This window comes from Oncorhynchus clarkii, chromosome 32, assembly GCF_045791955.1.
Source record: "Oncorhynchus clarkii lewisi isolate Uvic-CL-2024 chromosome 32, UVic_Ocla_1.0, whole genome shotgun sequence".
NCBI classification, from domain to species: Eukaryota; Metazoa; Chordata; class Actinopteri; order Salmoniformes; family Salmonidae; genus Oncorhynchus; species Oncorhynchus clarkii.
Genome location: NC_092178.1, coordinates 30,513,629 through 30,541,385, shown reverse-complemented (window position 1 = coordinate 30,541,385; position 27,757 = coordinate 30,513,629). Strand labels below are relative to the sequence as shown.

General features: G+C 43.0%; 2 protein-coding genes across 6 annotated transcripts in view; one reads left to right on the top strand and one right to left on the bottom strand.

The window, feature by feature from the left end:
- LOC139392127 (exopolyphosphatase PRUNE1-like) overlaps positions 1 to 17,607 on the bottom strand; it is a 21,470-nt gene extending 3,863 nt beyond the window's left edge. Inside the window, exons 1-8 of one of the 3 annotated variants that reach the window (XM_071139850.1) lie at positions 17,479 to 17,607; positions 16,283 to 16,383; positions 6,685 to 6,789; positions 5,516 to 5,721; positions 5,047 to 5,231; positions 4,643 to 4,801; positions 3,641 to 3,735; positions 196 to 354 (exon numbers count right to left, since the gene is read on the bottom strand). In XM_071139850.1, the coding sequence (XP_070995951.1) occupies positions 196 to 354; positions 3,641 to 3,735; positions 4,643 to 4,801; positions 5,047 to 5,231; positions 5,516 to 5,721; positions 6,685 to 6,789; positions 16,283 to 16,321 (948 nt within the window). In that variant the 5' untranslated portion in view covers positions 16,322 to 16,383; positions 17,479 to 17,607. Of the gene's footprint in view, positions 1 to 195; positions 355 to 3,640; positions 3,736 to 4,642; positions 4,802 to 5,046; positions 5,232 to 5,515; positions 5,722 to 6,684; positions 6,790 to 16,282; positions 16,842 to 17,478 lie in introns of those variants that run through there. The other 2 variants (XM_071139851.1, XM_071139849.1) reach the window with 2 other exon arrangements.
- On the top strand, positions 11,272 to 27,757 carry LOC139392126 (ubiquitin carboxyl-terminal hydrolase MINDY-1-like). 3 transcript variants are annotated; one of them, XM_071139848.1, is made up of 10 exons: positions 11,272 to 11,462; positions 19,445 to 21,059; positions 22,062 to 22,119; positions 22,482 to 22,546; positions 23,683 to 23,841; positions 23,947 to 24,049; positions 24,334 to 24,476; positions 24,698 to 24,895; positions 25,202 to 25,351; positions 26,068 to 26,269. In XM_071139848.1, the coding sequence occupies exons 2-10, from the start codon at positions 20,343 to 20,345 to the stop codon at positions 26,146 to 26,148; spliced, it is 1,674 nt and encodes a 557-aa protein (XP_070995949.1). In that variant the 5' UTR covers positions 11,272 to 11,462; positions 19,445 to 20,342; the 3' UTR covers positions 26,149 to 26,269. The 3 variants fall into 3 exon arrangements, with proteins under 3 accessions (XP_070995949.1, XP_070995946.1, XP_070995948.1); XM_071139845.1 differs by lacking the exon at positions 11,272 to 11,462 and adding an exon at positions 18,939 to 19,145 and having other exon boundaries at positions 26,068 to 27,757; XM_071139847.1 differs by lacking the exon at positions 11,272 to 11,462 and adding an exon at positions 18,942 to 19,042.

The following is a 27,757-nucleotide window of genomic DNA, read 5'->3' as shown; positions in this document are numbered from 1 at the left end:
CCGCATATTTAGGAAAGCACAAAATGGGTCAATTCAGCCAAGTCTATTAGAGGGCTACGTGGAACTACTACTTATGATACAACTACCCCTATCAAATCTATTATATTACTACTCCTATAAATATTAAATCATTACACATCATATGGCTTAGGGGTCAATATATTGTAAGAGTGGGCATGACAGTGCAGTTCATACCTCCTCCCTATAGAGGGTGCTGGAACTGTAGACCGCCAGCTGCCGATGGGGCTCACTGCGTTCGTTAAAAGAGATTGTCATGGCGACCACCGCACCGAAACGATGTTTGTGACAGAACTCACAAAGCTCCTGTTGTAGGCTCCTCCGCTGTAGGAACACCTGTCGAACGAACGGGATGACGTACAACAGCAAAAAAAACTTTATTATATAGAGAACAGAAATTGGTTCAAACACAATTCAAAATCTTTAAAATACTTTGAGCGTTTGCTTGGTTCCGTTCCAAAGACCAAGTTCAATCAAGTACAGATACAGTATAAATTATTTCAAATAGTATTTCAACCGAGGTCTGATAGAGAAATATTCTGGCATGCAACAAAACTGTGTCATGCATGTGTGTACAGTCAACGCATGATACATGTGATGGCATGGGGCTGAAGCCAGTAAAATAGAAAGTATTTGTAAAAAATAATATATTTGGCCTCCTGAATGGCGTAGCGGTCTAAGGTACTGCATTGCAGTGATAGAGGCATTACTACAGACCCGGATACAGAAATGAACCCTGGAGTCCCATAGGACGACGCGGCTTAGGGGAGGGTTAGGCCGGTGGGGCTTTACTTGGCTCCTCGTGCTCTAGAGCCTGTGGGCTGACCCCGGTCGTTGCCGTTTCCTCCGACATATTGGTGCGGCTGGCTACCGGGTTAAGCTGGCGGGTGTTAAGGAGTGGGGTTAGGTGGGTCATGTTTCGGAGGATGCGTGACTTCGCCTCTCCTGAGCCCTTTGGGTAGTTGCAGCGATGAGACAAGCTAGAAAAAGCGGTACATTTTTTAACATTCTGGGATCTACTGCATTGCAGCAGCGACGGCCACTCAGATATCAGGGAGTGTTCTTAACTAACAGACATGACTCTGTCACTATTGTTTAGCCTGGTCTGAAGCAACACAGTAGCTACTGATCTATTTTGATTACGCTAATCAGACTCTACATTTTACACTCAGAGACGTTTAATATAGGTGTCATTTTCTGATAAGGGAATTATATATTTAAAGGTAATGATTAAAAAATTCCGCCCTGAAACGTAACTATTAGTGATTATTAGTTTATGTAGCATGTATAATGAATGATTAAAGTACTAAACATACGTCCAATAAGGTTTGGTAGAGACATGTGAGGGAGAGATATGTGTGTGTGTGTGTGTGTGTGTGTGTGTCTAAGAAAATACGAAGAACAATTCAACTGTGTTTGACCCGACCTGGCTAGAACTCTGACAAACTTATGATAGGACAGGGAATCCTTTCAAGGTTCCTCTAATCTCGGGGGAATGGAACTGTCGGTTTGGTAGTGATAAACAGTGGTGAGAACTATGGGGAAAAGATACAACTCATCTACTGTTCGTGTGTATGTATGTGGGTAGGATATCTACGGTTTGGTATGTGCGTAAATAGGGAGTGAGTTATAAAATGGATGTCTTTGAATTATGGACTTCAGAGCGCTCTCGTGAATAATGTATACGAGCCTTTTACATAAGCTGAGTCTTTGCCTAATTATTATTAAACCCAGGGTCTTACAAACATTGGGGATTGGTCAAAGCTTATTGATTGTTAGTTATTATCATTGGGATTGAAAATTCACATGCCACTTTCACTCCTAGATGGCTTGTCACTGCATATACACTACATGGCCAAAAGTATATGGACACCTGCTTGTCAAACATCTCATTCCAAAATCATGGACATTAATATGGAGTTGGTCCCCCTTTGCTGCTATAACAGCTTCCACTCTTCTGGGAAGACATTCAACTAGATGTTAGAACATTGCTGCAGGGACTGGCTTCTATTCAGCTACGAGAGCATTAGTGAGGTCAGGCATTGATGTTGGGAAATTAGGCCTGGCTCGCAGTTGGTGTTCCAAGTCATCCCAAAGGTGTTCGATGGAGTTGAGGTTAGGGCTCTGTGCAAGCCAGTCAAGTTATTCCACACCGATTGTGACAAACCATTTCTGTACAGACCTCGCTTTGTGCACAGGGGCATTGTCATGATGAAACAGGAAATGGCCTTCCCCAAACTGTTGCCACAAAGTTTGAAGCACAGAATCGTCTAGAATGTCATTGTTTGCTGTAGCGTTAAGATTGCCCTTCACTGGAACTAAGGGGCCTAACCCAAACCATGAAAAACAGCCCCAGACCATTATTCCTCCTCCGCCAAACTTTACAGTTGGCACTATGCATTGGGGCAGGTAGCGTTCTCCTTGCATCCGCCAAACCAAGATTTGTCTGTTGGACTTCCAGATGGTGAAGCGTTATTCATCACTCCAGAAAACGTGTTTCTACTGCTCCAGAGTCCAACGCTTGGGATTGCGCATGGTGATCTCAGGCTTGTGTGCGGTTGCTCGGCCATTGAAACCCACTTCATGAACGCTCCTGACAAAAACAGTACTTGTGCAGACATTGCTTCCAGAGGCAGTTTGGAACTTGGTAGCGAGTGTTGCAACCGAGGATAGACGTTTCAGCACTCTGCGGTCCCGTTCTGTGTGCTTGGTGTGGCCTACCACTTCTCGGCTGAGGCGATGTTGCTCCTAGACGTTTCCACTCCACAATAACAGCACTTACAGTTGACTGGGGCAGCTCTAGCAGGGCAGAAATTTGACAAACTGACTTGTGGGAAAGATGGTATCCTATGACGGTGCCACGTTGAAAGGTCATTCTACTGCCAATGTTTGTCTATGGAGATTGCATGGCTGTGTGCTCGATTTTAAACACCTCTCAGCAATGGTTGTGGCTGAAATAGCCGAATCCGCTAATTTGAAGGGATGTCCACATACTTTTGTCTATATAGCGTAGCTGCACCTCCCTGAGGCAGAGGCTCCATTGCCAAAATTAATTAGAAAATTGATATTCTCCCAAGATTATAGACAAATTGGTAGCATTGTTGCATTAATGAAGATTTAAGATTATAATAGTGGAATACAATTCTCTCAAAGGAGTAGGAAATATGACTTGGTGAATCATCTGCAAACCCAAATTTGTTAAAGAGTTGGTTGGTCATTCAAAGGCAAATTAGGCAATTCTAATGCATTGTTGTTAATAGGGAAGAGTAAATGTTCACATACACCCAGTGTGATCCTGAGAGGGTGCTGTTAAAGGTAGACTCAGCCATATTCCTTTACCACAAGGAGCAGGGCAACTTCCGACACAAAGACTGCGTGAAGCAGGAGGCATTTGTTGTCAGGCAGCTGTCACAATGCATTAGAGAGATGCAAACTCCTGTGCAGATGTTTAACAGTGTATGTGTTGGTGCTGACGAGTGCAGCCACTCTCTTTTTCACTCTCTTGCTGCACTGCTCTTGTGATTATTAATGTCGTTGAGTCTCAGTTTAAAGCATGGTGGCTTAAGCATGGTGGTGGCAGAGTGGATTAATTGAAGTAACAGCATGGCTAGACAGTGCGTACATCTAGTGTCATATACACAGTGCAGACTGCCAGTCTCAGGTCGCCCCCAGAGACAGCCTTCATGTCCTTTAGCAGGATCTGCTCTGTAGAAAGACCTGTAACACAAACCAATGGGACAAGCAGTATTACAATGGCATTACAATGGAATTGGGTATAGACACTACAAACACTACATGACAAACACTACAGCATATCATAAGTTACCATGTAGATCATATGTACATATATTCCACTTTGACATTATGGGATATTGTGTGTAGGCCAGTGACTAAAAATCTAAATTTCATCAATTTTAAAATCAGGCTGTAACACAACAACATTTTGAAAAAGTCAAGGGCACTGTATAACATAACACAAACCTGGAATTTGGTCAACACAAGGCAGAACGACCATCACCTCGGTTTGAAGCTATGGAAGATCAAGGCCGACCGACCAGAAAACGGAATTGCAATCTTTGTGTGAATAAATTTTTTAAAGAAGACAATAGTGGTACCAATATCATGGTACCCCGGTCGGCCTTCAACTTGAGTTACTCAATGAGAGGGGGCAGCACTGAGCTAGCCTGCAACATCACTTCCTGGAGTAGCTCAAACTGTGCATGTTAATTCTCTATGAGATGCCATCTTAACAGACTTTATTTGGCTTCAATGTGCTATTAAGTTTTACATAGGAATGAATGGTGTCATGTGATCAATGTCTTTTTCCAGTCATTGGGTCAACAGAGCAGAGGTTCCCACCTAAGGGGTTTGACATATTACTTTGTTTACTTCTAGATGGTCACTCCACAACATTCTTTTGAGGTTGTGTGAAATCTCAAACTTACTCTACAACATTCTCTTTAAATAATGGTACATCTTTATTCAAATGATATGTCATAACAGTGTCATAATACTGACATAATAATGTCATATTGTCATGACATCTTATGTCAAGTGACAAGGCAGATTCATTTTGTGCACCTCTCAACACCTCTCCCATGGCATGTTTTTCCCACCTTTTTACCTGAGATGTCAAACTTGGCGCTTTGTAGGGACTGGAAGAGGGCGCCCCTGGGCGGCAGGTCAGGGAAACGCGACTCCAGCAGGCAGGACAGTTGTCTGTCCTTGGGTGTGACCTTGCCCGCCTCAGGGGCCATGTTGACACAATCCAGCACGATGGCCCCTGTGTGGGCACACTGCCAAGTATAGGTGAACTGAGCCAATGGTTACTGCTGGTATTGACAAACAAGTGCAACTACAAGAGAATTGTCGGATTCAGTGATAATTCATCCTGCCATATTCCCCACTGCCTAGTTCTGAGGTATACATTGATTAAAAACCCTGAGACATTGTGGCCCTCGAGGACTGGAGTTTGACACGTTATAGAGAATGCTGGATGTAAGAGAATTATTGCTGTGGCAACCTTACCGTATAATAATTGAGCCACCTGTCTGTCTAGCACTTCAGGTGCCTTGTGGTGAATGTGCTCTGTCACCAAGGTAGCACAGGAACCCACGGTTTCCACGGTGACGGAACAGGACATGGAGGGTGTCCTCTCGAGGTGGTGGTGGTCAATGACTTCCACCACTGCATCCTCCAAGTCGATGTCGGCACTACAGGGAAAAGTCAGGGTTGAGTGAATGTTGTGAAATACGTTGTGTCATACATCTTTAACTATGTGTTTCCTCAATCTTGGTCCAGAAAACTGGCCCTCCACATATCAGGTATTTCCCATAACTGTGACCTGTGTTGTCAATACTACTTGATACTGTAGGTATCAGTGGAAGAAAATCTGAGTGAGAGAAAGGCAAAGCGATGGCAACGGAGAGAACGAGAGAAAGAGAATGCGAGTTTAGAACAGAAAATAAATAGAAAGAGTAATGTTGCAACCGATGACCTAGGAAGCACGTTGTGGTCCACCAGGGTGAGCATCAACCTCTTGGCTCTATGGAGCCCTGCCAGGTCCACCTCGTCACGGAACACCAGAGCCTCAGGCGGAACACCGCTCTCCTTCAGTAGGAACACGTTGTCGGACCGCAGGGGGAACTCAGCCCTCGGGATGTTCAGCACCGGCACCACAGTCTTACCTGAGCTGCCAGACGTCTGGGAACAAAGGGGGACAAAAGAAGAGGAGGAGAAAAGGAGGGAAGGATAGAAGAGGGAGACCAGATCAAAACAGATATCTGACACCAACGCACCTTCCTGCTGAGGCTAGCTGGGATTCCTCTGCAATGTTTTTGTCCATCTTCACAGGCCTTGGGGGATCTTGAGTATCTGAGGTTGTGTGAATATTTCATGAGTAGCGGGGGCGTATAGGCTAGCGAGCAGCTTAAACCAGGGGTTAGGGAGGACGGATGGATCAATGCAGTAATGAAAGATAAGAAGAGACTGGTGCCCGATGGCCAGGGCACCGACACTGTTTTTATGCTTGAGTGACTCTGAGGGTTGTCTGCTCCTATTTTGGAAAATGCTGTGCATTTTGATTACGCTTGGTCAAGCTATTCATGGCCCTAAGACTTACAAATGAGTCACTCAGCGCAAATTCCGCGCCTGCGGTGCTTCAGGACTTTGGCCCAGCTCTCTCAACTCTGTTCACAAGTCAAAGAGAAGATACTTATTCAGTACCGCATAGCAGGACGTATTCGTCCACCAATTTGCTTTCAAACAACTGCACTATAGAGTTGTCATTTTGCTTGTATGGGACTTAAAAGGAAAATTCCAGTCAAAAACTATCTTTTGGTATTTGTTTCATTAGTCCACTGTTGATACAGTCCCAAAATGTATTGCATGCCAGCAATCAAGTTTTGAAGATATAGAACTTAAAAATATATATTGCTCATAATTACATAAGCTCATTCTGGAAGCCTCTGGAGAGCCTAAAATGTTGTCAAGGGCCCGCGGGCCCCAATTTCGGCAGCCCTGAAGTAGTGTCAATATTTATTACCGTATAAAAACCTAAACATATGAGGGGAATGAATAATTCAGGTATGCTAACTTATTTCCGACCTGGGTTGAGGGATTCCCTAATGAGAGGCGGTACAGGCTAGAAGCTAGCTTTGGACTCACTTTGGACAGAAAGTAGGCAAAGGCAAGGGACGACACCATGGAGTCGAGGTCACAGGCCTCGTTGCCAAGGATGACGTGGATCCCAGAGCTTCCCTCCGCACTGCCCTAAGGAGGTTATGAAAAAATAAAGGAGGAAGAAAAAGAGGGGGGGCAAGAGGGTGGTAAAATTCTGTCAGCTTTATACTTTGCAGATTTGTAAAGTTTTTTTTAACACAGCCAAGGCTACACTAGTCAAAATTTAAAGTATTAGTATCATCTAAACCAAGGGTTTCCAACCTTTTATAGCATGAGTTTCTTCATGAAATGAGAGCTACAAAATTATGAAACGTTGCGAGCTACTCATACATTTTCTCTAGCTTTCAAATAGGCACACTTTATACTTTTCCAAATTCGTTTTTCTTGGTTTTACACTCTCAAAATTACAATTGTTCATAGAGAAACAATGGAATTGGATGTTCTGAGCCCATGTCAATGCTTAAATCACATCAGAAGACCATTTTTGAGGGCATTTTGCTAAAAAGTCCTGTGCTTGTCTAACAATTGTTTTGCTGCTGCATATGTCATGTCATGACAGAGTTTGATAAACAAAAGCCAACCCGATTGATAGAAATAATCATGCCATAATTCTGCCAGGTATGTGTTATGCTCGTGGAAATGATCGGACCAAGGTGCAGCGTGGTAGGCCACCTAAAAACAACAGAAGGAAAACGAACGTAATGTTTGGTAGGCTACAAGAGCTGTACAAAAACAACATCCCACAAAACTAAGGTGGCAAAACAGGCTACCTAAGTATGATTCCCAATCAGAGACAACGACAGACAGCTGTCCCTGATTGAGAACCATACCTGGCCAAAACAGAAATAAAGAACATAGAGTTCCCCACCCGAGTCACACCCTGACCAACCAAACATAAAGAATAAAAAGATCTCTATGGTCAGGGCGTGAAATTAAGCCTACTTTTCAGTTAATATTTAATTAAGACGGTGTTGGAGAAAGTATTTCTGTCTACGCAGAAGACAGTTATCATGATTGCTAACTAGCTACACGAAGTGAATGGTAGAGACAAAGGCGTGCACCACACAATACATACAGGGTCAATATAGCTTGAAATTAATTGGCAGATATAGTGTTATGTTTGTCTTTTTAAGCCAATTGTGGCTAACTAGGGGCGGGATAATGAACTTAAGGTGTCTGATACTTGTGAGATTTGTTTATGACAGTTTGCGGTGGAACACGTGAAAAATACATGCACTTTCAGAATTGTTTATTGAGTTACTTATAGGTGTGCTGCAAGCTTCTGGTAGCTCGCAATCAACCTGTTGGAGACCCAAACAGTCGTCAGAATGTTTGATACCTACCTGCAGTCAGTTATTGATTAGCCAAAATTTAGCCTACTGAAACAAATCCTATTTTGACAGCCTGAAATGGTTGCCAGTCAGGCTCACAGTAGTTAGTTAGCATCTAGCCTATGCTAACATGTTTGGACTGCTGATTATAATCTAATTAGGCGTATCAACGAACATCAACTACCTTAAGTTTAATAACAGTGAGTGAATGTGCAGCTGAAACTGTGATATAGCCTTATTGGACTCAGCGGGATGTTTTCATTTGGACCATTTAGCTTTCGGTTGATAGACCCACTGTGATAATGAGTGTGATTAGTCTCGCTTTATCTGTGACATGATGTAAGAAACAGTGTTATTACTGACAACGGGGGGAGATGGCCTTGCTGTGATGTGATGATTCAAAAGCAGTGAAAGCACTAATTACCAGTGTGTGTGGCAGCATTCAGTATAAACACAAAAAATGAAAAACAGCCATCTGGGTTCAGCAAAGTTATTCTGACCCCTATCCTCTGCATTGTGAACACTTGAATGACCTAGTTCAGTTAGTTTCTCAACCTATATTTATCTGTAAATTAGGAGAAAAGGCCCAAACACAAACGGTTTAGCAGGTATTATATGCTAACAACTACTTCGCCCCTTCAGGCCACCATATATTTAACAATGAATATATAAGGTGGGTCCACGATTGTACTTTGTGAACCAGCGTAACAAGGATAGGATCTCTCCTGTTGATCTCAACATATTGGGAGTTGATGTGCATCCTATTGACTTCAATGGTAAATCAAGAAATATAGCCAGGTCTGTCTCCTAGACTGGTTTTTCTCACCATCAGTATGGGGTGTCGCTAACTGGGTGGAGAGAGCCATTCCGCCCCATGTTAAGGGCCCCAAGGGTGACGGTAATGGGCAGCCAGTGTGAGTGTACTACGACATGGTGTCATGGCCGCCCAGCCTCCCCTTCCCTCGCATCTCCCTCTTCCCAGCGTGCCTGTCACCTCCTATAAGCCGTAGTAGTGGTCAGACCCGGGCAGGCAAGCAGGAACCAAAAGGAGGCTATATTTAACCACAGAGTGTGTGTGCAGCAGAGCTCTCCAACTGTGACTCCACGACTGTTCCATGGCAAATAGAACGATTCAGGGCCACCTCTACTACAGCTATAGTAATCCAGTATTGCAGTATCCATTCAAGGACAAGGCCAGAAATATAAACAAGGGTTAGATAAGAGATGAACAACTTGGTTGGTGGGAAAATGTAGGCCTGTGACACAAATATGGAAGTGCAGAGGGGGAATGTTATGATAGTAAAATGATCATGATAGGATGCTCTGATTCACGCAGCTCTGAACTTTATGCATGTCCCTGTGCGACTGTTTTGTTCGCCATCAATTGTAGATAATGGCGTTAATGGGAAATGCTAACTGTTTTGCAACGGGCTTCATATGCAGCTCACTCTATTACTGAGAAATGTCAATTACTGTTTTATAACAGGGCACTGCTGTTTTATAACAGTTATCCTCATATCCCACGCTAATGTGAATTCTACCACTTTAACAGAACAATCCATGTAGGCCTGCATTTGAGTGCAGCGTTCTGGGCAAGGATCACTGAGACACTTTGTCAGCTTCATTGAGTTGATATTGATGAGTCAACAGTGTTCCATTATTACTCAAGCACAAATCAAATGCAGTAACGCACACTGGCTACTCTCACTTGTCTCCCTTTCAGAGTGACCTATCATAGCTCTCATTCCATCTGGTTAATGTAAAACCACACCACACTGAGGCATTCTCTCTCCAATCCACTTAGAACAGGCCTCAGGGATTTGGAGAGGTAAGGCTAACACCCTGCTAAACCGTGGAATTGGTGGACAGAGTCGCAAGGCGTGTGGAGAGAGGGAGGAGAGACAAGCCCTATTCTTCCTCATTCTACATTTCTTTCTCATCCTCATCATCAGTATAACATTTCAGTTAAATACATTCCACTTTGAGTCCCCTTTTGTTGGGAACAGTGTTATTTTATGTAGGTAATGGTGTAATTGTAGGTAACGGTTATGAACTTCGGTAGTTGGAAATACCTTAGATAGGCAAACATGTATTTTAATCTGTCTGTCGGCATATTTCAAGACATGACATATGAGGGTGCAGTGAGATACCCGACGGGTTGGACGATACTTTTCTCGTCAATCATATTTTTAAAAACGTATACTTAAAAACTGGAAATGAACCAATCGTCCGTCGTTAACGGAAGTGTGTGGTCTACGGAGAGAAACAAAAATGGTGCAGTTTGAGGCCATGTGGCGGAAAGTGATGCGGGCGCTGGAGATGAGGGTGTGTGCTCCTGGGTCTGGGCAGGTGTGATGTAGTTGATGTTTGTATGATGTTGTCGTTTGTATGTATATGTTTTAATATTGTGTTTGTATTGTTTATAAAAGATCAAATCAAATCTTAGGAAAAGAAATGGACCATTTCAACAATGTCAGAATTTCCCAATACCAATATATCCTGCCGGTAATTACAATGTCATAACAACAGAATTATGGCACACATAGTCAAGGAAGGAAATGTCTGACCTCTACAGATCTCTACTGTCTCGATCTATTGAACATACCTGTAGTCTTGCCCCATCACTGAAAAGAAAGACTGCTGCAGCCAATAACCTTATATTGACTCTAAGTGTTCTATTATGGGAAAGGTGAGCATGTTGATGAACATGTGGATGAGCATGTTGTGGGCTCCCCAACCCCAGTGTGTGGGCATGAGACAGGACAGGCATACAAAACGTTAGGCTAGTTCTCTTATACTAGCTCCACAGTAGGCAGGGTAGTCAGGGATGACCCCAGACATAAACATTAACACATAGGGCTGGTTTCCCAAACACCGATTAGTCTAGTCCTACAACTAAAAATCCCATTTAATTAAGAATCTCCATTGATATAGACTTTCAGTCCAGGACTAGGCTTAATCCATGTCCAGAAATGTGTATTTGTTGATTTTTATTTAACTCTTATTTTACCAGGTAAGTTAGCCGAGAACACATTCTCATTTACAGCAACAACCTGGATGAATGAGACCAATCCCTTACACCATGAGGTATGAGAGAAAGACTGGGAATTTAGCCAGCCCTACTCTTAAGATAAGTGCCATTGGACTTTTAGTAACCAACAAGAGTCAGGACACTCGTTTAACATCCCATCTGAAAGACAGCACCCTACACAGGGCAATGTCCCCAATCACTGTCCTGGGGTATTGGGATAATTATTTTAGACCAGAGGAAAGAGTGCCTCCTATTGGCTCTCCAACACCACTTCCAGCAGCTTCTGGTCTCCCATCCAGAGACTGACCAGGAACCAACATTGCTAAGTTTCAGAGGCAAGCCAGCAGTGGGATGCAGGGTGGTATGCTCCTGGCCCAAACCAGCCCTTAGTCTCCAGCCAGGTGAGGAAGCAATAATGTGAAGTGACAGTGGCTAAACTAAGGTTGCTCAGTGCCCATCAGAATACAGAGACCTCCTGTATGGCAGTATCCAGACATAACCTGACCTAAGTGGTTGATATGAACTAGAGGTCGACCGATTATGATTTTTCAACGCCGATACCGATTATTGGAGGACCAAAAAAGCCGATACCGATTACTCAGACTATTTTTTTTGTTTATTTGTAATAATGACAATTACAACAATACTGAATTAACTCTTATTTTAACTTAATATAATACATCAATAAAATCAATTTAGCCACAAGTAAATAATGAAACATGTTCAATTTGGTTTAAATAGTGCAAAAAACTAAGTGTTGGAGAAGAAAGTAAAAGTGCAATATGTGCTATGTAAGACGAGCTAACGTTTCAGTTCCTTGCTCAGAACATGAGAACATATGAAAGCTGGTGGTTCCTTTTAACATGAGTCTTCAATATTCCCAAGTTAGAAGTTTTAGGTTGTAGTTATTATAGGAATTATAGGACTATTTCCCTCTATACCATTTGTATTTCATTAACCTTTGACTATTGGATGTTCTTATAGGCACTTTAGTATTGCCAGTGTAACAGTATAGCTTCCGTCCCTCTAGTTAGCGCGCGCTAACTAGCTAGCCATTTCACATCGGTTACACCAGCCTCATCTCGGGCGTTGATAGGCTTGAAGTCATAAACAGCGCAATGCTTGACGCACAATGAAGAGCTGCTGGCAAAACGCACGAAAGTGCTGTTTGAATGAATGTTTACGCGCCTGCTTCTGCCTACCACCGCTCAGTCAGATACTTGTATGCTTGTATGCTCAGTCAGATTATATGCAACGCAGGACATGCTAGATAATTTCTAGTAATATCATCAACCATGTGTAGTTAACTAGTGACTATGATTGATTGTTTTTTATAAGATAAGTTTAATGCTAGCTAGCAATTTACCTTGGCTTACTGCATTCGCGTAACAGGCAGTCTCCTTGTGGAGTGCAACGAGAGAGAGGCAGGTCGTTGTTGCATTGGACTAGTTAACTGTAAGGTTGCAAGATTTGATCCCCCGAGCTGACAAGATGAAAATCTGTCGTTCTGCCCCTGAACAAGGCAGTTAACCCACCGTTCCTAGTCTGTCATTGAAAATAAGAATGTGTTCTTAACTGACTTACCTAGTTAAATAAAGGTATAAAATATATATATATATATATATTTTTTTTTTTAATCGGCCCCCAAAAATACAGATTTCCGATTGTTATGAAAACTTGAAATCGGCCCTAATTAATCGGCCATTCCGATTAATCGGTCGACCTCTAATATGAACCAAACAGAAGCATCTGACTGGAGGGCAGAAACATTCAATCTAACAGGCGACAAGAGCCAGGAAGTATGCCACAAAGTTTTGATTACGCCCACATAAAATGGGAAATCATACTTGGAGGATGCCAGGAGTGAAGAACTTTTAAGTGAATAGATCATAGCCCATTGGCTTGGGAGTAATGGTGGGTTAAGGAATGCTTGCCCCTTGCTCGCTGCACTTCTAAAAGAAAATAGGCACTACAAACTACAACCTGGGCTACTACAGTCCATACTGTACTACAGTGTCATACAGGGAGGGTTTTAAGAAGGGAATTCAATTCAGCCCATTTCATGTTTTAATTTGTGTTACGTCATGTCTCAAATGTGTTCTCCAACCACAGCTGTTCTCTAACGGAAAGAAAAAAACTAAAGTGAAGAGCGTTAATGGTGACTACTAAAAAGAAATGGCCGACCCCTTGAAATTAGACACCTACCCTTTAAACCTTTGCTGTGCCTGACAGCCAAAGACAGTGGAAGGAAGGGGGGATGAGATGTCTGCCATCCAGGCATAGTGACAGAGGTGCCACCTAATGTCACTATTAATGTCACATGCACAACAGTAAAGCAGTTGGGCCACAGGAATTTGGATGTGAGAGCTTTAGCCCAGACTACGCCCACCTAGACTACAGAAAGTATTCAGACCCCTTGACTTTTTTCACATTTTGTTACGTTACATATTCTAAAAGGGATTAATATATTTAAAAAATTCCTCAGCAATCGACACACAATAGCCCATAATGATGAAGTGAAAACAGGTTTTTAGACATTTTTGAAAATGTATTAAAAATAAAACACAGAAATACCTTATTTACATAAGTATTCAGACCCTTTGCTATGACACTCGAAATTGAGCTCAGGTGCATCCTGTTTCCATTGATCATCCTTGAGATGTTTCTACAACTTGATTAGAGTCCACCTGTGCTAAATTGATTTGATTGGACATGATTTGGAAAGGTACACACCTGTCTAAATAAGTTCTCACAGTTGACGGTGCATGTCAGAGCAAAAAACAAGCCATGAGGTCGAAGGAATTGTCCGTTCTGCAGCATTGAAGGTCCACAAGACCACAGTGGCCTCCATAATTCTTAAATGGAAGAAGTTTTGGGGGCCTCCCGAGTGGAGCAGCGTTCTAAGGCACTGCATCTCAGTGCTTGAGGCATCATTACAGACCCGCATTCGATCCCAGGCTGTGTCACAACTGTTCGTAACTGGGAGTCCCATAGGTTGGCGCACAATTGGCCCAGCGCCATCCGGGTAAGGGGAGGGTTTAGCTGGGGGGGCTTTACTTGGCACATAGTGCTCTAGTGACTCTTTATGGCATGTTGACCTCGTCGTTAGTTGAACGGTGTTTCCTCCGACACCTTGACGAGGCTGGCTTCCAGGTTAAGCGGGCAGATGTTAAGGAGTGCAGTGGTGGGTCATGTTTCGGGGGACGCATGACTCGACCTTTGCCTCTCCCGAGCCTGTTGGTGAGTTGCAGCGATGAGACATGATCGTAATTGAAATTGGGAGAAAAAGAGGGTAAAATACAAAAAAAAATGTATAGAAGAAGTTTGGAACCACCAAGACTTCCTAGAGCTGGCTGCCTGGTCAAACTGAGCAATCAGGGGAGAAGGGCCTTTATCAGGGAGGTGACCAAAAACCCGATAGTCACTCTGATAGAGCTCTAGAGTTCCTCTGTGGAGATGGGGAAACCTTCCAGAAGGACAACCATATCTGCAGCATGCCACCAGTCAGGCCTTTATGGTAGAGTGGCCAGAAGGAAGCCATTCATCAGTAAAAAAAAACTCATGACAGCCCACTTGGAGTTTGCCAAAAGGCACCTAAAGACTCTCAGACCATGAGAAACAACATTATCTGGTCTGATGAAACCAAGATTGAATTCTTTGGTCTGAATGTCAAGCGTCACATCTGGAGGAAACCTGGCATCACGTCTGGAGGAAACCTACGGTGAAGCATGGTGTTGGACGCATCATGCTGTGGGGATGTTTTTCAGCGGCAGGGACTGGGAGACTAGTCGGGATCGAGGCAAAGATGAATGGAGCAAAGTACAGAGAGAGATCCTTGGTGAAAACCTGCTCCAGAGCGCTCAGGACCTCAGACTGGGGTGAAGGTTCACCTTCCAACAGGACAACGACCCGAAGCACACAACCAAGACAACACAGGAGTGGCTTTGGGACAAGTCTCAATGTCCTTGAGTGGCCCAGCCAGAGCCCGGACTTGAACCCGATCTAACATCTCTGGAGAGACCTGAAAACAGCTGTGCAGCAACGCTCCCCATTCAACCTGACAGAGCTTGAGAGGATATGCAGAGAGGAATGGGAGAAACTCCTCAAATACAGGTGTGCCAAGCTTGTAGCATCATACCCAAGAAGACTCAAGGCTGTAATCGCTGCCAAAGGTGCTTCAACAAAGTAATGAGAAAAGGGTCTGAACACTTATGTAAATATGATATTTCCGTTATTTTTATTATGAATTTACACACATTTCTAAAAAGCTGTTTTAACTGTGTCATTGTGGGCGATTGTGTGTAAATTGACGAGGGGGAAAAAAACAATTTAATACATTTTAGAATAAGGCTGTAACGTGACAAAATGTGGAAAAAGTCAAGGGGTCTGAATACTTTCCAATTGCACTGTATATAGACAGGCGAACCCACCACACATGGCAGCTTTCGGCACACACTGAGAGAATACATGGTCAGTAAATGCCAGGAATGGGGCAGATAGGGAATTGCTTAAGAGATTGTTTTCCATGTCTAGCTCTTTGCACTTGACTCAAAGTCACACAAATGATTAACCCTCACGGCATCGGTTACCTGACTCTACTGTGACAACACTTTGCTAAATATATTGAAAACATACCAACGAGGCCTGGTGTAGGGTTTGCTGTGCAAGAACTGCATCATGCAATATTCGACAATGACTGTAATGGAAGTTACGGTGGGCAATATTCTACCTCTTGCTCTCTGACAACTCATCCACACACTACCCCCTCATTAGTCACGGGGCTCTGTGGTTTGTGTATGTTAGACCTTTTACAACAGGAAGATGCAAAAAAAAAATTAATCTTGAACCAAACTGCATTTGATTCTATGTTCAATCAATAAACTCTCAATTTTAGTTGACAGTTGGCTGTCAAGACTAAACTTTTACATTTCACTCCGTGACAAGAGTAACTGACTCAAAGCCACAAGAGGGTAGAATACATTTCAAACGTTACTTGTTAGGGGGAGGTAGTTGCAGAAACGTTGGAATGGTTTAGTAATAGAATAGTACATGATGAGTAATATATTAGTAATACGCTAGCTAATTCAATAGGAAAAAAACAAATATGGCATGACAGACAGCAGAGAGAGCACGCGATGGACAGGGCTAGTTATTGAGCAGAGCAACTGAGACATTTGTAAAACATGCAATGCATAGTAAACGTGTTCGTGTGTTTGCCTACCTTTATTGCAGCACTACATCTCTGTAGAAACCCCTCCATTTTCGCCAGCGTAGAGCACGCCCGGGATATTCTGTAAAACAGAATGTTTACAGACCTGGGTCCTGTGCAAAGACAAGTTGACAAATATTTCAACACCACGTTTTGAAAAACAGCAGCTCCTGAAGTGTAGCGGCTATAATGTAGAAAGTGGCAGTGGTGGGTCCTTCGCGAATGAACGACTCTTTTTGGTGAACGTAAGGATCCGAATTGCATCTGTGAAAGAGCCGTTCATTTAGCTCCCTGATTTGCATATTGTTACTGCTTTTTCAGCTACATACAACGATTATCTGCAGATAAATTATAAAAACATTGTATGAAGAGTGTAATTCCTCACTGCAGGAAGAATAAATAGTGAGGTGAGATACGTTTTCAAGTCCACACGCATTTAGCTGTACATTCCTTTTTTTGCAGGTCATCTAATAATATGCTCCGGTAAAAAAATGTATTTGAATACACATGTCACGATCTGACACAATGGGAGGTAACTTTGTTGGTTTAAATTTGATATTTGCATGGTTTTCATGGTTTTATGTATTTTTTTTAAAAGCGCTACTGAACGAAGAGCCGTTTAGGCGCCAAATGAGCGGCTCTTTTAGCTTAACGGAGGCAATGAGCCGGTTCACTGAAAAGACTCGGAAAGCGGGTAAATATTCCACTAAATTCGTGATGTCACAAACGGAGTTGTGCCAAAAAGCAATCCACTACAGAACTGTGTGGTAGATATATATATATATTTATTTGATAAGTTAAAACATAATACAACCACACATGCATGTAAAATGATCGAGAATGACATTAAAAAAAGTTTGAATTGTGGTCCTCTTAAAAAATGTCTCAAAACATTTACGAACAAATAACATCGTAGGCCTAGGCTACGCAGTAGATCTAGCGTACTAGGCATACTTAGGTATATTGATGAATAACATTTTTAACTTATATTGCGATTTTCAAAGAATCAAAAAAAAAAAGCAAACAAACAAAACATGTTAATGTTGGAGATTGAAAGTCAGTCGGCTTCGGATGAAGTTGAGGCATTTGGGGCTGGAAAGGCAGTCTAGGTTCATCGTAGGTTCAATAGAGAGGGCATTGATGGGACAGGCAAGGATAAACAATGACAATCTGACAACAACAAAAAACAGGTTAACAATGCACCACACCTGCTTCTCGGGAATGGTCAGTCGTTCCATTAGAGCCACTCCTCTGGTACTGGTCCTCAATTGCCAGGAATGTAGCACTCACCTGGGTGATGCCACGGCTGCTAAAAAGCTCACGAAAAGATACCACAATTTGGAAGTGGTTAGGAGCATTCCCTGACAAGTCCCTGAACTTCCTCTGCTACCTCTGGACACAGCATGCTGTCCATGGTGTAATAGTTCCAAACAGATTAAACAAAATGCCACATGATTTGAATTCAAACAGCCAGCTACCTAGCTAGCTATCAAGTCAAAATGTATACTTTTAATCACGATCCTGCGTCTCTGAGCGTCAAGGTAGGATATAGTGATTAAACTCTAGAGCAGCCCGAAAAACAAAACAAAAATACGCTTAAAAATAATTATAATATATTTATTCAGAGCTCCTATGGCTATTTATGTGTCCCTTGCTTTTTGCCTAATGACAACATCAACAGAAAATATTTCCAGAACTTTGCTAAGTATTCTACATTTTGCCAACACAAATCCTATTATTAGAATCACATTGATGGTCAAGACAATAAATGGAAAAATGAAGCTGTGTGAGAATTTGACAATTATACTATTTTATTCATTTCCTACATTAGTGAGTGCAGGTGTTTATTGTCTTTATACACACACAGTATGTGACACATAATTAAGCAATAAGGCCCGAGGGGGTGTGGTATATGCTAACATACCACGGATAAGGGCTGTTCTTAAGCACGAAGTGCCTGGATACATCCCTTGGCCGTGGTATATTAGCCATATACCACAAACCCCCAAGGTGCATTATTGCTATTATAAACTAGTTACCAACGTAATTAGAGCAGTAAAAATAGGCATTTTGACATACGGTCTGATATATTTTTTTTTACCTTTATTTAACTAGGCAAGTCAGTTAAGAACAAATTAATATTTTCAATGACGGCCTAGGAACTGCCTTGTTCAGGGGCAGAACGACAGATTTGTACCTCGTTTGTACCTCGTTACTGGCCCAACGATCTAACCACTAGGCTACGCTGCCGATATATCACAGCTGTCAGCCAAACAGCTGTCAGCCAAACAGCATTCAGGGCTCGAACCACCCAGTTTATAATCCATAATACAAACACATTTTAGACTTTTGTCTCTGCAATACTGCGCACTACGCAGCAAGAAGAAGACATGATGCTCATGAACACTACCAGCATTATAACACCTGCAGTTCAGTACTCCAACCACTTGTGTCCCCATGAAGATTAACTTCAAAATAATTTAAGGTAGCTGTTTTTTAAATTAATTCGCATATTTGCTATGTTTTTTTCTTCAGTTTTTCTGAAATATCTTTGGTTGGCATATTATACGACATGTATTTTATGTATGTAACTTGGTGCTTGACATCTAAAAAATAGTTTCCCCCCTGTGGCTAATACAGCTCGTGACATCATTGTTTACAGACTGTGGTAGAGGAAGTGGAGTAAAGCGAAGTCAAGATTGCGAAGAGACCGTGGAATGTAAATAGCATGCCTGTTGTCAGCCAGCGAAGCTCGTTAATGTGGACAAGTCGGTCAGTATCTTTTCGTAAAAATCTCAATTTGCTCTTGATTGGACCAACACCTGTCTAAATTTCACGACGTTTTGCCAATTTACGCTGTCAACTGGCTTTGATGGTAAGTTGTTTTATTTTCTGCTGGTCAGCTATCAAGCTAACAAGCTGCCACCATCATCAAGATATTTGTTGCATGTTAGTGATGGGCGCTACCAACTTCTGAGCGTCAACACGAGGGTGTAACGTTAGCAAGCTATGGTCAGTAGCCAGTTCTGGTGTCACTTGACAGATGCAATATTTTCTACCACGGCTTTATAGTTCCGTTCTCAGTATTTTGTCAAACCCAGGGTCAGGAATGAGATGTGTTGTTGGAGAATAGCGTATTATTTGACGGACTGATCACTGATCTTTTTCTTGCAGGTCTGGTACAATTTAAGAGTATGGTTACTCGCATTCTGGACGACGTTAAGATGACAACCATGCCGCGTTAATATCCTAAAAACCTACGAGTCATTCATGTCACAAGACAAGGGGCAAGCTTGACTAGCGCCATCCCGCTCTTCACTTGTTTTCGCTGTAGCTTTTCTGTCAGTCTTCAATTGGTATATTCCCTTGTATCGTCAGGAAAAGCACAACTTTATAACTAGTTAGATAAGTTTTGCATCCCCCCAAAGATAACTTTGCTCTAGTTTGCAGCTGTAGCTTGCCAGAAGCTATCAAACCAAACCTATTTGACAGGGAGCTGTAGGTATCTTACTCTATAACGTTAATGGACAGCGGCAGTGCTGAAAATGATCTATAAGATATTTGTTGTTAAAGTTTAAATGTGTGTATATATTTTGTGTAAAGATAATTATTTATTTTTTGTTGGAGGAAAGCTTGTAGTTTTACACTTGCACTAAATTTACCAGAAGCCCATGTGCAATGTCGAAAAGATAGCCAATTTGTTATGACATCCCACACTTGAACTGAAAGAAAATGTGCAAGTAGATATTTAAGGCCGTATGAAATCCACTCTCTCTTAGTCTGTATGACATAAAACAGACAGAGCCACTGTGGATTCTGCTGTAGCCATCCATCAACCCCGTCTTGCAAACTAAGGACACTGTTACTCAGGAATGCCAGGGAACTGATCATCAAGATTTCCTTCAAGGTTCACCTATAAGGTCACTGCCAACTTTTAAATCTGTGAATATACTTAATGTAAAGGGCTGAGTTTGTTTTTCTATTCGTATACAACCTAAGCCTGAAGTAGTCTTTACCGACGACTTGGCCTTATTTTCAGTTGATTAAGTGCTACATTGAACATTGCCCAGCTATGGCGGATTCTGGCACAGAGATAGTTGGAGGAGATCTCCTGAGCGTTGTCAAAGATGACTGCTCTCTGACAGAGGCCATTTCTAAAGAGGGCGGCCTTACAGCAGGATCGTCTGCGGCTAAAGAAATCCACGAAGCAGAGCCCTTGGACCATGAAGACTCCACCAAAGACCCATCAGTTAAGACTCCAATTATGGAAGCAGAAGGTTTTGACGGATACAGGGAAACCTCACTCACACCAACCACCACGTGTGCGGCCATGTCTGAAAACGGCACGACAGAAGACGCTCAATCCACCCTGCAGAGCCAAACTCTGACAGAAGGGAACGGGGAGAGCTCGGAGGCCACATTTGGAAGGTCAGACGAGTATAGCCAGTCAGCAACCACCGACTCCGCCTCCTTCTCCATCCCCAGCCTAGAGTTCTTTGAGGGCAACAACGGGAACGACGAGCCATTGTCCTCCTACTCTGCCCTGGGCGTCGAGGGCAGCTCCCTGTCTGCCGACGTCCCCTGCCTGGCCGACGATGTCCTGGCTGGCGTCGCTGCTGCCGCAGCCACAGGAGGGGCCACCGCCGCGGACCTAGAGCCCATGATGCCGGCCTACTACTTTGTGAAGTGGATCACCTGGAAAGAGAAGAAGACCCCCATCATCACACAGAGTGAGAACGGGCCCTGTCCCCTGCTCGCCATCATGAACACCCTGTTTCTGCGCTGGAAGGTAAAGTCGGACTGTAGAACCAGCTAGCTGGGACTAATGGGGTCCGTGACTACGCATCTCAATCGTCTTAAGTGGCTTTAGGCCTACTTCATCTGCACTGATGTCAAACCATATGATAGGGGAAAGCACTATATTGGAGGACTATTGGGGGATTTTGCATTCACTGGTCCAGATCGGTGCAGATCAAAGAAATGAGCCAAGAGAGGAAGCCACTTTAGGCTATTGAGATGCACTTTTGCTGTTGAGGGACTTCAGTGGCCTTCTTAAGGTGACTGAGAATAAGGATGAGATTGACACACTCTGAGGATGACACAGCCGAGGTGTGTAGGCAGGCCAGAATTAGTGATATGACACTAGAGGGAGGGAAGTTTCTAGAGTCAGGAATTACAGGTTCATGTTGGGGAGTTGTATTAAGAGAGGACAGAGGACTTCTGAATCCTATAATCTTGTTTGTACTATCAACATGAAAGCAGTCTGTCACTTTTAGCTTTTAAAATCAAGCAACGCAGAATTAAAGTTTATGAAGGGCCGCATGTCTGTGTCAGAGAATGCATTTTTTTTGTGACAATTTCAATTTATTTTTAAATGTATTTTGTTAGGGGGGGGTTAGAGGTACAGTATTCCAATTCATATATAATTTCATATTCCCTTCATATTACATTTCTTCCACTTATATTTATTTCACTCAGAAGAGAAAAAGCCCTCCCCATTCCACCCATTCCTGTGGGCCTGAAAGTAAAAAGATACAAATAGGTATATATATGTGTGTGTACGTGTTGGGCTTTATAGTTTGTTTCTATGTGTGTTAGGCTTTAGCTGAGATCGTTCTTCAGAGGCAAGTATATTTGTCCAGGCCTCGATTGTTCCTTGACCAGCACCATTCATTCTAATGTTATAACTTCCAATAACATCTGTATCCAACTTCACAGAATCTGTTGATAAACAAACATGGATCAAGGAAAGGGCTTATGAATGAAAATCGTGTGTGTGATTTGTCCCCAGGCCAAGCTACCTGCCCAGACAGAAGTTATCACCACAGAGGACCTGATGGCTCACCTTGGTAAGAAACATGGGACTGTATTATCTGCACTTCCATACAGACTTTAACACTGAAGCTATTGTATTTTTCACACATTTATACACTGAGGTTGTCACTGGCACATGAAAATGCAACCAATGCATGAAAGTACAGGCAACTAAAGAGGTTGCTTATTATCAGGCCGTAAACAAAAGCTCATCCCTGGCCCTGTGCTCCAGGAGCCAAGGGCTTACGTCATTGAAATATCTAGCAGATTTGATAAATCTGACCATTACCATAGGGGAAATAAATTATAACACACATTCCTGTTTGGTCTCTGACTGTCTGAGAACCACATTATCGTTAAACTCCCACAATTTGTCTTTCTGATGTTTCTGCCTCAGGAGAGTGTGTATTGTCCATCAAACCCAGGGAGAAGGCTGAGGGAATGGAGCTCAACTTTCAGCAGGTAAACTCACCTCTGTTTTTAACACACAAACACAGCAGGTAAACTCACCTCTGTATTTAACACACATTTAACACACAAACTCAAGTAAGTGTCTGTCCACTTACTTGACACTCACTTATGTGTGTTGTCAGAACATTTTTCTGAAGCTGTGCGCATGCGTGTTTTTCTGCAGGTGCTGTCTTATCTATTTTGTAGCTGTGTGGCACAAAATCGTTTGTGGTTGAGACTGAGTCATTTTTAAGGGGAAGCGGAGTTCACTGTAGAGGCAGAAGCCACACAGGGGCTGTTCTCACAGTAAAATCAGCTGTGTCATCGATGCTAAGCCTCACCAGCTGCCACTAGAGTACAAGAATAAGGAGTTTAGGGAACAAGGATTAAAACATACTATACTGTACCAAGGTGGCAAGATGGTGCCTGTGTGGATGCAGCCAATTAACTCAATGATGTGGTCATTAGCAGCTTTTTAATACAATGTGACTTACAGTCAGCCCATTCTATTCAGTATGTGTGGCTGATTGCAGGAATCAAACCCATTGTCCTTGGTGTTGTAAGCACCATGATCCAACCACCTGGCTCTGACACTTGAAGCTCAATTAGATGTGCTGTTTCGACTGGAAAGCTTTTGTTTTCTGACATCAGAGCTGTGGGTGTGTATAACCACAATCTGGTTCATTATTCATGGCTGAGCTCAGAGGATTGTCATTCGCTGCTCGACAGTGATAAAGAAACTATAGGCAAAACTGATGTGGACTGGTATGATTGAGTGCCGGTCTCTTACAAGCCCTTGTGAATTTTGTACAACAAGATTAACCTGCATATTCACTTTGCCTCTTCGCACATCAATCTAATTTCCATACCGTACATGTCACTGGAACCGTGGTGTTAACCATATGAGAAATCAATCTAGGAACAGCTGATACTGGCCTTCTGTGCAACCAACTCTACGTGTCATGCATGTACGATTCCATTCCAGCTCAAAATATGAATTCAAAATGGTCTGATCTCCAATTCACGAAGTTAACCTTCGTTCAATCTCTGAATCGACTGTAATCGAAACGGAAGTAACCCCCTGACCCTGGTTTCCAACTCGGTTTCCAACCTCTGTATGATATGTATTTTTATCTTTGATTCCGCAGAACATGAGCGATGCCATGGCAGTCCTGCCAAAGCTGTCCACGGGCCTTGATGTCAACGTGCGCTTCACAGGCGTGTCAGACTTTGAGTACACTCCAGAGTGTATCGCCTTTGACCTGCTGGACATCCCACTCTACCATGGCTGGCTGGTGGACCCTCAGGTAAGCGACATTGTAGAACATGTGAAGGTAAAAGCCCTCCTTTCACAATTAATGCCCCAAATCCCTTGTTTTGGGCATCAGTTTCAAAATATTTTCTTTCTCCAGAGCCCTGAGATGGTGGCAGCGGTGGGAAAGCTAAGCTACAACCAGCTGGTAGAGAAGATCATTGACTACAAGCATTCGGCCAACAGCAGCCGTGTCAGTGAAGGTACAGGACTTTCCAAATCCTTACTTCACATACATTTGAGTTGTCACTAACCCTTGTCCTGGTGAGCTACACGTGGTTCAGACTTCAATTCAAGCCCAGCTCTAATAAACTGGTTTTATTTACGAGGGTCTTGATGGGAAGTTGATCATTTAATCCCAATTGCATTCTGTACTCTCTCCCCCCTCTTTCTCACAAGCATACATGTTCACTTGGCCATTTCCTCTGTAATACAACCATTCCCTTTGCTTTATTATGCCTCTACTTCTCCATCTCCGTGCTGTCAGGTTTGGTGGCAGAGCAGTTTCTGGAGTCCACAGCGACCCAGCTGTCGTATCATGGACTTTGTGAACTCAACACTACGGCCAAGGAGGGCGAGCTGTCTGTGTTCTTCAGAAACAACCACTTTAGCACTATGATAAAGCATAAGGTGCGTGTGTTTGTTTACCAATCTATAGTGTGTGTGTTTATCAATCTATAGGGTGTAACATATAGAACCTTGCAGATAGAAATGTAATATATAAAACAGACTATTCTACATGAGGCACGTAGCACGTTCTGTAACGTTCCCTCCTCAGGTGCCCTGCAGTAGCACAACATTCTCTAAAACGCTGCTCACTCCCCTCCAGTGAATGACTTTTGACCCCACAGGGCCACCTGTACCTGCTGGTGACAGACCAGGGCTTCCTGCAGGAGGGGGGGCTGGTGTGGGAGAGCCTGCACAATGTGGAGGGTGACGGCAACTTCTGCGACTCAGACTTCCGCCTGTGCCACCCGCCCCAGAGGAGCGTCCCCGTGACACAGCCCGAAGACCTCACGCCCCAGCAGCAGCAGAGACAGATCGACCAGGTCAGTAACCCACCCCACTCCACCACACAGCCTCACCGGTTTCAGTTTGAGGATGCCTGTTATTTGAGAAGCACCCAGATGCAGTATCTAATGCACTACTGAGACAATCTCCGTATCTTAAGCTGCATCTAGATACTTATTAAGGTTTTTTATGGGTAGAACTGCCACGCTGTCTGTGTCTAACTTGATCCTAACTTGAGATCTCTATGTACAGGAAATCATGCATTGATATTAAGGATTTAAGCCTCTCTGCACATTTCCATGACTACACGTTCACTCACCCTGTGGTGTATGCTTGGTTGCCAGGACTACCTGGTGGCCATGTCTCTGCAGCAGCAGCAGGGGGTGGCCCCGGGGCCCCTCAGTGACCTGGACCTGGCCAGACAGCTGCAGGAGGAGGAGTACCAGCAGCAGCAACAACAACAAGGAGGTCCCTCCCAGGCCCCAGCACAGCAGGTAACCAACCACACTGTCTGGGCATATACTAGAAGGAAAGAGACTCCTCTTTAGGCTTTAATTCAATACTTCAACAGTATGAAAGATAAATACAATACACCAGTATAGACCAGTGGTATTCAAAGTTGAGGGGGAACTGCAGTGGGGTCGCCATATCTATTTTTGTACAAACTTTAAGAACTAAAATGTAAAAGTAAAGATTATTGTATGGCATAATATACAAATGTTTTTGAGAAAGATTTGAAAAATGTAACTGAGTAAATGTATGTATTTGTTTTAATTTGGATAAGCAATGAAAATGTAATGAATTGAAGGTTATTTCTTGATGTAAAAATTCTACATGTTCAGATTTTGAAGATTTGTCATTCGATCTGGGGTGGGGTCGCGAGAAATTATTGTGGTAAAAAATGGGGTCCCCAGAAATTCTGGTGGAAAAAGTGGGGTCCCTGCTGTAAAAAGTTTGACCACTGGTATATGCGATTGGTAAAGAAACAGTGCCCACTGGTGCTTTTTCAATTACACTACAATTTATTTGAGCAGAAAACAGATTCTCTCACCACAGAGCATTATTGTACTTTTCTGGTACTGGGTTTCTGGTACTGGGTTTCTGTTATCTTTGATTCACATCTGCTGAAAAAGTCCCATTGATCATCACAAAATACCTACATAGAAGCTTCTCCACTTCCTTACTCTATGACGGTTTGTTTTGCTTCAAGGTGAGAGGTCAAGCGGCGGCCCAGCCGGGAGGTTCGAGGAGACGGGAGAAAAAGGATGATTCGGACTGTGCCATATTATAGCGGCATCTAACCTTACCCTAGTCTCCATGATCTCCCTATGATTTTAGCCTGCCCTTCTTTGCATTAAGCCAACCCCTAACACACACACACACACACACATATATATATATATATATATATATATATATATATATATATATATATATCACACACACACACACACACAGAGAGTTAGGGGATTGTGCCCCTGCCACCTCAATGCCAAACCCACCCCTCACACTGTTTCCTTTGAACATCCAGGCCAGAAGGTGGCAGTACTAGTCACGCTTCGCAAAACCATAGAATAGAATATAAATGTCAATTGAGGCACCAGACAGGAAATCCTTTGCAGTTGGTGGGTTGCCGCAGCTGAGTTGTCCAAGACCCATTACAACCCAGGTAGAGTCATGAAACACATCTGTAACAAATGTGTAAAGAAAGCTAAGATCTAAATGAAAGGGCAGTCACTACAGCTCAGACCAGATGATGTATCTTAAAATGGATAATGCAGCTTTTTAAATTGTGTAAAGGAGATGCAAGAAAGTTTGGTTAAAATTAGAGCACAAAGACGACGACCCCCCCCCCCCCCCCTTCTCTGCGACACTCTTTTGCCATCCTCACAGCCTTAGAAAGCCCGGGTTTTTAAGCGAACTCTGGGGAAGTCGCCATCTGCATTTACGCCATGATGGAAACTTGAGTACATTCCTGTCCTATACAGAACGGTGCACAGTTATGCTTGGCTCGAGGGCCCGAGACGAGGATTCTGCGAGCCCAAACAAAGATATGGCTTTGAGGGCTGAGTTCCCAAAGGTCCTATCTGCTAGACTAAGCATTGGCCTTACTTTCCCTGTCCGATAGTGTACTGTGCTGTAGTTAGTAGCAGGGAGGAATTATGCAAAAGGTGAATGGATAAGGACAGTGAAGGTGTTCTTCTGGAGCATCTGTTATGGACGACTTAAGACCAGTAGGGGGCGGTGTTAAAGATAACTATATGGGAGTAAGAGAAGTCCCATTAAAGGTCCAATGCAGCTGTTTTTTTAATCTCCATTTCAAATTGTTTCTGGGTAACAATTGAAGTACCTTACTGTGATTTGTTTTCAATTAAAATGGTCAAAAAGAAACAAATAGCTTCTTAGCAAAGAGCCTTTTCTCAAGCAAGAATTTTGATAGGACAGTTTTCCCCTCCCCACTCAAGACCATGTTTAATGTCACCAGGCAAGCCAAAACTTTCTCATCACAGAATGACATTTCAGGCGTTTTTTTCAAATAGCCCTTATTACTAAAACGGCATTATAATCTTTCAGAATTTCACAATATTATTCCAACCTCAGTGTGGAAATATATAACACAGGAAAAGCACGTTGACTGCACTAGATTTTTAAGCAAACCTGGCATTTGAACCAACTGTAAGAAGTCTGCATTTGATTTACAGTACTTAGGGACAAAGGCCAGGTCAGGCGGTTACTGCAGTTTTGCAAAGGTCAGATATACAAGCCCTTTTGAAGTAGCTTTAGGGTGGAAGGGCTTTTAGCAACGCTACAGTACTAGACCACACCTTGACGCCAAGTCTTAATCTTCGCCACTTCTTCATTTGTATTTAATTTTTCATGTCAATAAAGGAAAATCTAAA